The 12,929-nt window shown below is 45.4% G+C and overlaps 1 protein-coding gene, 1 long non-coding RNA gene and 2 other non-coding genes across 8 annotated transcripts in view; 1 reads left to right on the plus strand and 3 right to left on the minus strand.

Moving 5' to 3' along the window:
- The window catches only part of LOC105084635 (uncharacterized), a 29,380-nt gene extending 22,674 nt beyond the window's left edge, over window positions 1–6,706 (plus strand). For 4 of the 5 annotated variants that reach the window (XR_010384928.1, XR_010384926.1, XR_010384927.1 and 1 more), the window contains 2 exons: window positions 114–5,452; window positions 6,498–6,706. This is a non-coding gene — a long non-coding RNA (uncharacterized LOC105084635). The remainder of the gene's footprint in view (window positions 1–113; window positions 5,453–6,497) is intronic. The other variant, XR_010384929.1, reaches the window with a different exon arrangement.
- Window positions 6,244–12,152, minus strand: RPSA (ribosomal protein SA). Its single transcript, XM_010974795.3, has 7 exons — window positions 12,027–12,152; window positions 11,001–11,166; window positions 10,020–10,138; window positions 8,354–8,599; window positions 6,979–7,107; window positions 6,704–6,869; window positions 6,244–6,412 (listed from the first exon to the last, which is right to left on the minus strand). The coding sequence occupies exons 2-7, from the start codon at window positions 11,131–11,133 to the stop codon at window positions 6,318–6,320; spliced, it is 888 nt and encodes a 295-aa protein (XP_010973097.1). The 5' UTR covers window positions 11,134–11,166; window positions 12,027–12,152; the 3' UTR covers window positions 6,244–6,317.
- LOC116158407 (small nucleolar RNA SNORA62/SNORA6 family) lies at window positions 8,141–8,294 on the minus strand. The gene has a single exon (XR_004142709.1). It is a non-coding gene; the product is annotated as a small nucleolar RNA SNORA62/SNORA6 family (small nucleolar RNA).
- LOC116158408 (small nucleolar RNA SNORA62/SNORA6 family) lies at window positions 10,211–10,360 on the minus strand. The gene has a single exon (XR_004142710.1). It is a non-coding gene; the product is annotated as a small nucleolar RNA SNORA62/SNORA6 family (small nucleolar RNA).
- Window positions 12,153–12,929: the final 777 nt, after the last annotated feature.

The raw sequence follows: 12,929 nt of genomic DNA on the forward strand, positions 1-12,929 counted from the left end.
TCTGACTTGAATGAAATTGCCTCTAGAATTTTCCCAGCATCTGAAGCCCAGTTGCTTAAAACAACAGCAGTCATTTCTTCTGCTCACAAATAAGCAAATTTTTGTCTTGACAGGAGCTTGACCGGAATGACTTTCATCTGCTCCACACAGCATCCGCTGAGACGGCTCTAATGGAGACTGGACAGTCCGCTTTGAACACAGATCCCTCTCCTGGCTGGTGAGTTACCGCTGGCTGTCGGCTGGCAGCTCAGCTGGTCCGGGGCCTGGGAGGGAGGGCTTCGCTGCTGGGTGATGGCTGAGTTCCCAGAACACGTGTCCCAAGAGATGCAGACAGAAGGGCGTGGCACCTTCATGCTCTGTGCTTGGAAATCACATAGCATCACTTGCACCGTACCTTGTTAGTTGACAGAGTCACAAAGTCCTACTCGGGTTAAAAGGGAGAGGACATAGATTCCACCCATGGGGTGGTGGCAAGTTCAAGTCGTACAGCGAGCATGTGGATGAGACGTGGTTATATTCTAACGCTCATTAGCAGAGACGTTGAAACACTTAGATCTTCAACATATCCGCTATGCTCTTTGTGTATATTTTGTTGAATGCTTTTGCTTGGTTTTTACCCCATAAGTTGGACATTTTGTTGATTTCTATAATGCTCGACACCAAGGAATACATCTCTAAAGAACATAGCTCACCTTTGCCTGCCTTTGAACTTCTAACGAATGGAACCACATGATTAGGAATAATTTCTGTTAGTGCTTTCTTATGTTTTGCAAAGTTACGTTTATAAGACTGATGCATGTCGTTGCAAGTAGCTGTGCTTCGTCATTTTCTCGGCTGCCTGCCTCTCTGATACGAGCTACGCCAGCGTGTGAGCTGTGGTCCAAAGGGACCCTGGGCCATTTCCAGGTTTGTTGATTAGCGTTCTTGTCCACATATCCTAGTGCAAAGGTGCACAGGTTTCTTTGGTGTATTACCCCCAAGAGGGGTGTTACACATGCTGATGTTACTAAACGATGCCGAACTGTGCCAATTTATACTCCCACCAACCAGCACAAGAGTTCCTGTTCCAAAGCCTAACCGTAATCTGATTTTGCCAGATTGTGTCGTAGGTTTGTAATGGAAAACACCACCTTTAACCCTACCTTCACTGACCTTTTCTGCGTGCTGTCTTTCCAAGGAGCAAATGTTCCCTCCTTCAGAGTCTGCCACTTCGGATGCGTAGCTCAGGACCGCTAGACCTGCTTGTGCAGAAATGCGTGGCTGAGTGTGCCCGGGCCGGAAACAGAGAGTGCCTGGATTCTCCCATTTCTGCTTATGGGCTGCCTAGATTTAGCTGGAGTTCTTGTTTCTCATAGGATTTTGTTCACAGCAGACAAAAAGTTGTCAGTATAGCCCATCATTCTGGATCTCTCTCACCTTTTCCCTAATGCCACAGATTTGGTCAAGTTACAGTCTATCCTGCAAAGTAATGCAGGTCTCAAAACCTGACTGAGCACCTCACTACTGTGTAAGGAGAGGCACCAGCTTCTGACCCTGCACCAGCTAAAAGTCAGGGTCTGTTACTGGAGAAGGGAGCGTGGACGTTAGTGGACCTCCAGCACTCTTGGCCACAGCTTCCTTCTGGCATCACTTTTTATTTTTGCTTATAAACTCTTTGTTTTCTGGAGAAGTGTACTGTCCTATGTCTTGGATGACAGAGCTGGGCTGACGTTCCTTTTCCTCGTTCTGTCGTCTACCTGCTGTCCCTGCTGATGGGCAGTCACGCAGGCTGCTGCTTCCCCTCGGTTACTTTCCAGGACACTTCTGTGTTTGGCTTTTCCATGATTCCTCAACAGTGTAACTAAGGATAGGTTTTTTTAAAAATGATCTGACTTGGTTCGCATGGGCATCCCTGAATGTGTGGATTCATGAGAAGCTGAGAAAATTCTCAGACTTTTCTCTTTGATCGTGACTTTCCTCATCCCGTTCTCCTGGAATTCCAACTAGACATTTGACTTTCTCATTCCACCCTCTGTATATCTTAACTTCTCTTTCCTGTCTCTGTGAGTAATTCCTTCATAAATTTTTCTAGTTTCCCAAACTCCTATTGTGTTACAACTTGTGATGATCATATTTTTTCATTTCTAAATTGCAAAAGTAGATTATTAATCGTTAGACATTGTTTTAAAAAGACAAATTACTTAGCAATTTACTATATGAAGTGATACACACCAAAAAAAAAAAAAAATCCTCCAAAAGGGATTTTTGAAACCATGTCAAGCCAGCCCGTTTATTCATTCCTTCAGTCTTGAAATCCTGTGAGGGAATCCTGTGTGTGGTCCTGATGGTCTGGAGGACTCCTCTCCTGTGCTGAAAGCTGTAACTTCCTCTTGAAAATTGTAAATGGGAGACATCCCTTGGGTTGGGATACAGTACTGGGTGGAAGGAAATGCAGAGACCAGTGACTGAGGAGGTGGCGGAGGGCCTTCCAGTGGGAACATGATGAGGGACACTTTTGGCAATTTCATGTGCTCTTGGCACATGTGTGAACTGTGCTAGCCACACATGGAGGAGGAGGACGGCTCCCAGGCCTGCTGTCTTTCAGTGAGGGTACAGCAGGGGGCAGAACTGGGGTAGATGACTGTACAGTTAGTGATTTTTATTTTCTGGTCCCCAACCCATTTCCAGAAATATCTAAAGGAGAAAAAAACCTTTAAAGAGCATTCCACGGGTTGGACAGTGGAGGTCTACACCTGTCACACAGCATGGGCTGCAGGAGACTCCATGACCTCCCGTCCTACCCTCACGGGACAACCCCCGAGGGTAGGACCTCTCGCAGCTCGACTTGGTGAGACTGGGCCTTTCAGAGGGGTTTCTTTGCTCTTTCGATTCTCCCCTGGGAGTCCCTTCATTTGTCTCTCTGCTATAGCCTGATGCCTGTGATTCTTGTTTTAGACAAACCTTATTTCCATCATCAATTTTTAACTTTTTAAAATCAGAGTAGTCAGTTCGCAGTGTGTCAGTTTCTGGTGTACAGCAGTGTCCCCAGTCATGCATATTCACACATATTCATCTTTCATAACTTTTTCATTAAAGGTTATTACAAGGTATTGGATATAGTTCCCTGTGCTCCACAGTAATTTCTTTCAAAATCAATTTTTATATATAGTGGTTAACATTTGCAGATTTTGAACTCCCAGTTTATCCCTTCCCACCCCTCCCCCCCAACCTTGTTTTCTGAGTCTGTTTTGTAAATAAGTTGTCTTTTTTTTTTTTTTAAAGATTCCACATATACGTTATATCACATGGTATTTTTCTTTTTCTTTCTGGCTTACTTCACTTAGAATGACATTCTCCAGGGCCACCCATGTTGCTGCAAATAGCATTTTTATTCTTTCTATGGCTGATTAGTATTCCATTGTATAAATATACCACAGCTTCTTTATCCAGTCATCTGTTGATGGACATTTGGGTTGTTTCCACATCTTGGCCATTCTGTATGGTGCTATGAACATGGGGTGCATGTCTCTTTTTGAGTTAGAGTTCCCTCTGGATATACATCATCCTCACTTCTGATCCTATAGAAAATGGTTTATTCATTAACTTTGTTATTGCCTTCCAGATGAAAATGTAACTCACAGGTCAGACTTTTTCTTCATTCACTGCTCTATCCCCCGTGCTTAAAATAGTGTCCGGTGCTTATAAATGTTTGGTGAATTTTTAATTCTTGAGATTCTTTGCAAATAATTGGCTAATCCTTGGGTTATTTGTGAGACTCACTGAACTTTCTAACACGTGGAGCACAGCAGGCTCTGCTCTACTAAATACGTAGTGTTTGGCATGTAGATTTGAAGGCTTTTCATGGATGGTATTTAGTAATCTCATCCTTGCCTTGCCCAAAGGTCTGGATTGCTCAGGCAGGGTCAGAAACCCCATGGCAATGTGACATTTACCACTGGATATTCATATTGTGTAAAATACGAATTTCGAGTTCCCTAAACATTTAAGGTACAACTTAAAATAGCTTGAGAATCTAAGAGTTTACCAAAAGCTGTGTAAAGCCTCTTGGGGGAAAATTAGACAATTTTATTGAGGGAGGGTCCTAAAAATGGGAGCCCTGAACACCTTGCAGGAGTGGATACCCCAAGTCTCATTGGGAACCTCAGACTTGCCAAGTGGAATTTACCTCTCCAGCTGTTTCTTACATGCTCAGTAAATCTCTTAAGATTTGTTCTTCACCATTTTCTCTATTCACTCAAAGTACTTAACTGTTTTCTGTTGATTTGCTCCTGCATTGGGACCTATTTAAAAAATGTATCCCATGGAAGAGAACCTACGGTATTTAGGAAGGCAGGGTAAGAAAGGCAGACTTTCCGAAGTTCTGCATGAGATTGCTTCTATGAGCTTAGAAGACAAAGCCCCAAGAAATGCATCAGGAGCTGGATGCTGGGAGACGAGTAAAATCCTAAGCTTAGATCTCACTTTAAACTTAAGCCATGTATTCACAGCAGGGTGTTTTCAAGATCTGGTAGGACAAGGGCGCTATTTCTAGGAACACTCCACCCAAACCCAGTGCGGTTGGAGGACAGAGGGCTTCTCGCCACCCCCCCCCCCCACCACGGCCGCACACCGGGGCAAGGCTGCTGATACCCAGGAAGGAAGGAAAGTAGCTGCTGGCAGGTTACAGGGTGAACACCTGAAGTGGGAGAGATTTAATTCATCACTTGGATTCAGCAGCGTTTACGGACTGCCCATCAGATCAGGTAAGCAGGGCCAAGCCAGAAAGAAAACCAGGTCTGGACTGGCCAGTTTAATTTAAGATGCCTATTCTGGTTCGCGCCAGCCCAAGGGCGCTTGGTAGTGCAGCCACAGGGCGCCTGCCGGGTCCCCAGGTCTGGGCCATCCTGCGGTCCTGAGTTGGGGCAAAATCTCAATCAGCAGCTGCTGACATGAGGAATGGAGTCTTCTCTGGGAGGCCGTGAAGCTTATGAGTCCCTGGTCCTAAAACCAAGTGAGTAGGGAGTAGAGCCACTAGAAATTCCTCATCAAATTCCTAGTCCTGGGATCTCCTGGCTTCCACCATGCTCACTATAAACCAAAGTTGCCAGGAGAGGACAACTCTTAGGAAGATGGATCAATGGCGGAAGCTGGTGCCAGAGCAAGGGGCAGAAAGAGCTCTAGGTTGGAGACGGCACTAGACACACAATTTGAGGGTGGAGTTTGAGGTGTGGGAACGGGGGGGGGGGGGGGGCTGGGGAGTCCATCTGTGATGCCACAACTATTCACCACAACACAGATGAAATTGCCAGAAACGTTTTTCTATTCCTTGCTGCCCCTACAACCTCCTCCAACCCAGAGCATGCTAACAAATGCTTTCTCCCTCCTCCTCAGCCACCAGAAATTACCGCAAGGGGTGCGGACCACTCAGCACCAGGACAGCATGCGGTCAGGTCCTACACACAGAGCTTTGCAGGTATGTGGCACATTCATACAAACTTGCTCCTAAACACAGTGGCAGTTTCTCTTAAGCTAATGCTGCTTTGAGAGCTGCAGGGGGAAGGGGGAGGCCCCCCCCCCAACTGCCTCAGCATCACCGCAAGGGGCTCTGGGAATCTGGTCACATGGACATTTTCTTGTGCATTTTTCAAGGGGACAATGAATCAATTAAAATTCGTCCTGGCTCCTCAAAACCTGGATCCACTCACTCCATCTAAGACAGTGGTTTTCAATAGGTTAAGTGTCATAAAATTTGTCCAGGAAGGAGCCACTAGTATTAACAGAATTGAAACGCAAAGAAAAAGGTAAGTACGGATAACATTTTATCACATGAAACTTGTGCGCACCCATACAGCCCTTTCCCAGAACCTGTAAGCAGGCAGGCTTACCTGTTGGTAGACAATGTCTCTCCAGGCTGGGAAAGGTGTGGCCCCTTCAGTGGTTTCAGAATAGGAAAGACGTATCCTTTCTTTGCCCAAAGGAAAGCTTGGACACCTGATGTCACTTCCCACATTGGCCACACAGCTAGTAAATTAGCAGCACTGTCACTGAAAATCAACTTACTTTAAAACCTGGCCTCTACAGAATTCAGCAAAGCAGACTGTTAACAAACACAAAAAGGAGGCTCAGGAAAACCTCCAAGGGAAAAGTAATGTACTTTTTTACCTACAGCGGGCTTTAAAAGTGAAACTGATGTTAAGAGCCTTTAAAAGTAATCGCAGGCCATCTTGATCTGAAATAAAAAACTGTAATAGTAAAAAGCTGAAATAAATGGACACAATTTGTAGAAACTTTATTTTCCGTCACCTATTTCCGTTTTAAGAGTTTGTCTAAAGAACAGCTTACGACCACTCCGTGGTTGTTGCAACCCATTCAGTGGCCTGAGCAGTGGGAGCTGCAGACCAGTCTTCAGTGGCGGGCTGAGCGCTCCAGTCTTCTGTTATGAAAATACAAAAAAAGCCATCAGCCCCATTCCCGTAGCATTTGTCACCCCACCAACAATTTGCCTTGTGTTCCAACAGGTATACATTTCAAAGAATCACGACTAAGAACAGATCATTTGAAAAGCACCTGAAACCACCCTCTCAAGTTATTAGCACGGCTACAGCACAGCGGGATGAAAACCTTTTAAGGCTACTGTGTGTGTGCAGCCATAGAGATGCTCCAAGCTGAATTAAAAAGAGAAGTTCTAACCACCAGCCTGACACACTTGGCTTGCGACACGTACCAGTAGGGAACTGCTGAATAGGCACAGAGGGCACCTGCACGCCTTCAGACCAGTCCGCCACCTCAGGCTGAGTAGCAGTGAACTCAGGAGCAGGAGCTGTCCATTCACCCTGAAATTCCTCCTTGGTCACGGCCTTTTCAGCTGCAGCCTGCTCTTCCTTTTCAATCTGGTTTAGAAAAGATTTTTTAGTTTATAGAGCGTGACAAATACTTACAAGAAGCAGACTATCAAGTCCAGTTGCTATGTGACCACAAGCCTTTGTAGAGGAAGCTTACCTCTTCAGGATCTCTGTAGAAGTAGAGATCAGGCATGACCTCCCACGGGTGCTCCCGGGAGATGGTGCCACGCATGCGCAAAACCTCCCTGGCGAGCATCCACCACATCAGACCCACTGAGTGAGCTCCCTGCAAAAGTGACAGGTTGTAAATGTCCATCCACAGATGACTGGGTAAGGAAGATGTGCTATATTTATACAATGGAGTATTACTCAGCCTTAAAAAAGAATACAATGCCATTTGCATCAACATGGATGGACCTGGAGATTGTCATTCTAAGTGAATCCAGAAAGAGAAAGAAAAATACATGAAATCACTCACATGTGGAATCTTAAAACAAAAAGACGAACTTATTTATAAAACAGAAAGGCTCATAGAAAACAAGCTTATGGTTATCAAAGGGGAAAGGAGGGGGGCAGGGATAAACCAGGAGTTCAAGATTTACAGATACTGATATATATAAAATAGACAAATACATACTGTATAGCATAGGGAACTATATTCAGTATCTTGTAATAACGTATGGTGAAAGAGTATGAAAACGAATATATGTATGTACACGTATGACTGAAGCATTATGCTGTGCACCAGAAACTGACAACATGGTAAACTGATTATATACTTCAATAAAAAATATATATTAAAAGTGCCAGACTGTGATTAGAAAGTGACACCCAGCCAACCCCAGTGAGCACCTCTCTATTCCACCTAATCTGTCCCCACATCATCTAGGTCCCCTGGCACCATGACAACAGATATGGCTCTTCATTCGACAGTTTTTATTTTTACACCAAGCTTACTCTATAAATCAGTGATTCTCAACCTTGATTGCCACTGGAATCATGAGGATTAATCAGAATTCCACTCTAGGCAACGAAATGAATTACCTGGAGTCAGTGCTTCAACACTGGTAGAGCTAAAAAACAAAAACTCTGCCTGATTCTTTTATGGAATCAGGGTTCTGAAACCAGTGACAAACTGGACCAATGTGAACCATATGCGACCCACCTTTTTAGGATCTCAGAGCAAGATCCATCAAGTTGGTCTGAAAACAGAAAGGCCAAGTAATGCCCGAGAGACCCAGACAGAGTAAGAAATAATGGAGAAAAGCAGAAGAAAACAGATCATTTAAAAATGTTAACCTCTCATACATTAAAAAGGGACCTGTAGCAAGTATTACTGTCAAACGCCACTCATTGGGCCAGAGACCCGCGTGGTGTTCGTGAGAAACTTGCCCCTCGTGTAGCACACTACCTACACCTGTGAGTTCACCGGCCAACCGGTGGCCTCAACCCCAAGCTCTAACAATGTGCAGAGGAACAGCTGTTTCTAGAGCACTCTTCTCGAGCTCTAGTATAAATCATAAAACCATTACCTTGTTGTTGCACGGGATGGCAATGTCCACGTAACGCAGAGGGGAGTCCGTGTTACACAGGGCAATGGTAGGCAGGTTAACGTAAGATGCCTCGGTGAGAGGCTGGTGGTCGGCTCTGGGATCGGTAACCACCAGAAGTCTCGGCTCCCGGAAAGCTGCCTGGATCTGGTTAGTGAAGGTTCCAGGCGTGAAGCGGCCAGCAATAGGCGTGGCTCCAGTGGCAGCAGCAAACTTCAGCACAGCTCGCTACAATTAATATTAAGAGTTAGCAGCCCTCAGGAGACGGTGCCACAGGAAGTAGCCTATGTAGTCAGAACCCCCCAAAATCCCTTCCTCAAAAACAAGCATGAAATCAAACACCTAAAGCACCCAGTAATTCTACGCCTTCCATTTATTAACTGAAAAATTGTAAAACCAGAGCCAGAAAACATGCCAAGCCCGGCCCCTGCCCTAGCCCCAGCCCCTCCGCCTGGGCTACTCTGCCCCCGCCCCCAGGCATCTGGCTCACTGGCCTCCTCCTCACATCTGGTGGATCCGGAGCCAACTAGCCTGGTTCAAAGTATCAAGTAGGCCACTTTGTGACTTGGGCAAGTTCCTCACAGGATTGTAAAAATCGCATGAATCAGTACAACACACACGAGTGCCTGGCATCCAGCGAGCACTTGTGTACTCTGGTCGAATTTCACCCCAGCTACCCTGTACAGAGCAGGTACACACCCACCTTCTTCACTCTCCGTTACTTTTCCTCTACATAAAGCTTACTTTCTGCATCTCTTCAGTTTTCCTGCTATATTCCAAGCACTCAGCAAGCACTGCCTGGACCAACCTAGACACTCAGTAAATTTTTGCTGAGTGATGTGTGAGAATGGTCACTAAGCTCACTTCTACAGCAGTAATTAAGAACTGTCAACCATGCAACAAACCAGAGGCGACCAGTCACAACCCAGCCTCCGGGGAAATAACCCACTGTAAAAACACATCTGCAATTCATGGGAGCAGTTAGCCTAAGCAACAAAATAGTGAAAGACCATCTTACTACGTAAGTGAAAAATGTGTCAAAATTCAAGTCAAACATTTTAAAAATTAGAAATGGGGTAAATGAAATCCTTTTAAGTGCTTTAAAACAAGTTTAAAAATTCCCATTAGTTTTCAACAGAAAAAAGAAGAAAATACTATCGAAACAGAAATGGGGGACAAAAGAGAAATGTTCTACCTCACTTGTCATTGAAAAAAAATTAAGCCTTTTTCATTCCTTTAAGCTGGCAAAGATTCTTACTCTTGCTTATGAGACTTGAATGAGACAAGGACTGGTACCCTACTCATAGATAACCCTCCTAAAAAATTTTGTAGACATGTTTTAACTTAGCATTTTATCATTTTAAATTTAAAAAACTCACTGCAGAAAAATGTGGTGAGCCACTTTAACAGGGTCATTTCTCAGTATTTAGTGGCACCAAGAAAAACTCACAATAACTTAAAAACACAAACCTCACCACTATCAAATGCCAAGTGACAAATATGTTGAAATGGTTTAATTTTAGCAATTCCTATGACTCAGGCCAATTTTAAATGGCTTAACAATGAAATTATGGGACTTCTTTTCTTACGCTTTTCTAATACATCCCAAAACATGTGTAATAAAAACCAAGCACACTGTTCCACAAACCTGGCCAGTATTCCTGGAGGATATGACACTGACATCAGCTGGGTTTTCAATGGCAACAATGGCCCGAGCTGCCAACAGAAGCTTCTCCCAGGTTCTTTTCAGATTTATGATGTAGATACCTAGGTGAGGACACAAGGCTTTAAACACCTGACCAAGCTTTGCAAATAGACAATTCATCTAAAAAGCTGAATGTATGTGGCAGCGATTACTATCAACTCCAGTCACAGAGGCGAGCTCTACTGGTGTTAGCGAAAATCCTGCCGTTACTATAGCACACTTCCGACACCCAGAAGTTCACCGGCCAGGACTGGCCTCCACTCTGAGCTTTAACAGTGTGCAGCTTTGCTTCACTCGGCAGTCCATCTTCGCCTCCTCGTCCCCTTCCCTCAGGCCCCACAAGGGGAATCCTACAACCTCTTACCATCTCCTGGCCTCTTACCACCCGCCTTGATGTCAGATGCATCCCAAACTCCTTTCAACCATGCCACTCACAGGCTTAAGCCCTTCAGTGGTTCTAGCTCTAAGCTGAAGAGCTGCTTTACCCAACTTAATGCCTCCCATATTCCTGTCACAACCTCCCTTCCCTCTTCTGATACCTTTAGTCTCATCTCTTGCTCTATTTTTCTCACAGAACTCATTTTTACAAACTTGTATCATTACCTATGAAATATAAGGCACTATGGGAGATGAGTTATTAGGAACTAAGCTAATCAACTCCCTTACCATCTCTATGCCACACTTCATGACCCAAGTTCCATAACCTAGTAATCTTCCACTGCAGCCCAGAAACCTTTCCTTCCTTCTACTCAGGTTTAAAGCTTCTTTCCAATCTAAGGATCTAGTTTCTTCTGTTACTTAGTACGGAGCCCTGCAAGGCAGGTATTTTAGAAATTACCTCACCCAGTACCACCAAAATAAGAGTAAAAATTTGTCTTTACAGCTGGAAGGACAAATAAGAAAAAACCTTAAACAGTGACTGACCATCACTTTTCCTTTTGTAGATGTACTGCTCCATTTGGAAGTCAAGGTTGGTGCCACCTAAGTGGGTTCCTGCTGCAAGGAATTTGAGGACATCCTCCTCCTTCATTTGCAGGACATCAAGGGCTCCGGACATTGTGAAAGTTTCCCTTTAAGTTACGATGGGAATCTGAAAAACAATACTTACAAGTTCTTTCTACTCCAGTGACTCAAGTGGGATAGGGTAACAGGTACATCCTAACTACTTAATAGTCAAACACAAAAAAACCTTAAATGTTTAAATCCAACCACGATTTATACTTACAGCGCCAGGTACTGGGCTGTCCAGTACAATCTTAAGACGCAGTATTAACAGATACACGCCACCTTTTATAAATTGCAGCAAATCCTACTACAGTGGCATGGAGAAGGGCAGAACAATCAGGTAATGAAACTAAACGAAAACAGTAAACTGAGGTTAACACTTCTCAAGGTAAGCAGGAGTTAGGTGTGAATGAGAAAGCCGTGTTCGAGAATATTCAAAAGCTGAAAAAGGAGTGATGTCAAAATTTAAAGCAAACCGAAGGTTGGAGTTTCGGCGTTAATTCTCCCTACAGTCACGACTACTTTTCCTCAAAACCCTACCAAGAACCTTAACTCCTCGTCGAAATTAACATTAACGAAGAAAACCAACCAGCCCCAACAGCTGGAGGCAATCAGAGCCTGGGCATCTCGGTTTACTGCCGAGGGTGAGGGCTGAAGCGACTGCGGCGCGACGCACAGGCCGAACTCCATGCCCTCCACCCGCTCGCAGCACTGGCCGTGCCTCCGGGGCTCCAGCACGATCTCCGCCCGCTTCCGGGGCCTTGTGGGAACCCGCGGGCCCGAGCCCGGCCACGTGCAGACCGCTAGACCCAACGGGAGGCGTGCCGAGCCGGAGACAGACGCACGCGGCCTGCGAGCTTTCACCCCAGGTCCCCGCACCCTTCGTTTGAGCAGGAAGCTCCTTCTAGTGGCCCTGGAGGCCGCAAGAACTCCCAAAACACTCACCCAGAACAACGCCGTATGGACCCCTCTCTGGGTAGCGCGGAAAAGACTGACGGGCGGAAATGACGTCCTTATAAAGTCCGCCGCCAGCCAATGACAACGAACGCCGAGCGGAAACGCGGGAGAGGCGGGCGTCGAGGGGGCAGGTCTTCCTCCGGAAGGCGGTCTGCGGCGCCTGCGCGGGCGCTAGGGCATGGCGCTTGGGGGCGGGCGGACCAAGGAACGCAGTTTGCTTTCTCGTGCTGCAGAAGCGGTCTGCGCTTGGCCTCCGCCCCGACTGCCACTCCAGTCAGGGGCGCGGGTTTGAAGCCAGCCAGCTAGTTGGGATTCGAGCTCCTCTCCAGCCTTTTGTACATAGGAACTCGAGCGAGTCGCTAACCCAGGCTGCAGTTTCCTTACGTGGGAAGGGGTTTTGAACACAAGCCTGTGCTGTATCAACAAAAGCTGAAGAAATTATATTTTGGCGAGAAGTAGTAGTGTGTAATTTAGATTTTTAAAAAGTTATCAGAAGTTTCCCGGGGGCGGGGGGGGGGAGACAAAACTGCACGGGTGGTATGCATGAAAATTTTCTCATGGAAAAATGGCAAGATCCATTAGTTAATATTTATCCTGCCCAACATAATACCATACAGCCATTAAAAAAATAATTAAAATATATTCTATGGTACAAGAGGGAGTAGCAGGATGAAGGCTATAGTTTTGAATCCCTAGGCGCTTAATGATGATTGTAAAAAAAAATAACCAATAGGCAGAGTATTAGTTACAAGGTAGGCTTCAAACCTGACCGCACTTAAAATGACTTGGAGAGCTTTTAAACATGCCCAACTCCAAACGAAAAAAAAAATCTGGCTAATTTTAGCGTGCAGCTAGGGTGAGAACCACAGATATACAAGTCGAGAAACAGTA

Source organism: Camelus dromedarius, chromosome 17 (genome assembly GCF_036321535.1).
Source record: "Camelus dromedarius isolate mCamDro1 chromosome 17, mCamDro1.pat, whole genome shotgun sequence".
Classification (NCBI taxonomy): Eukaryota; Metazoa; Chordata; class Mammalia; order Artiodactyla; family Camelidae; genus Camelus; species Camelus dromedarius.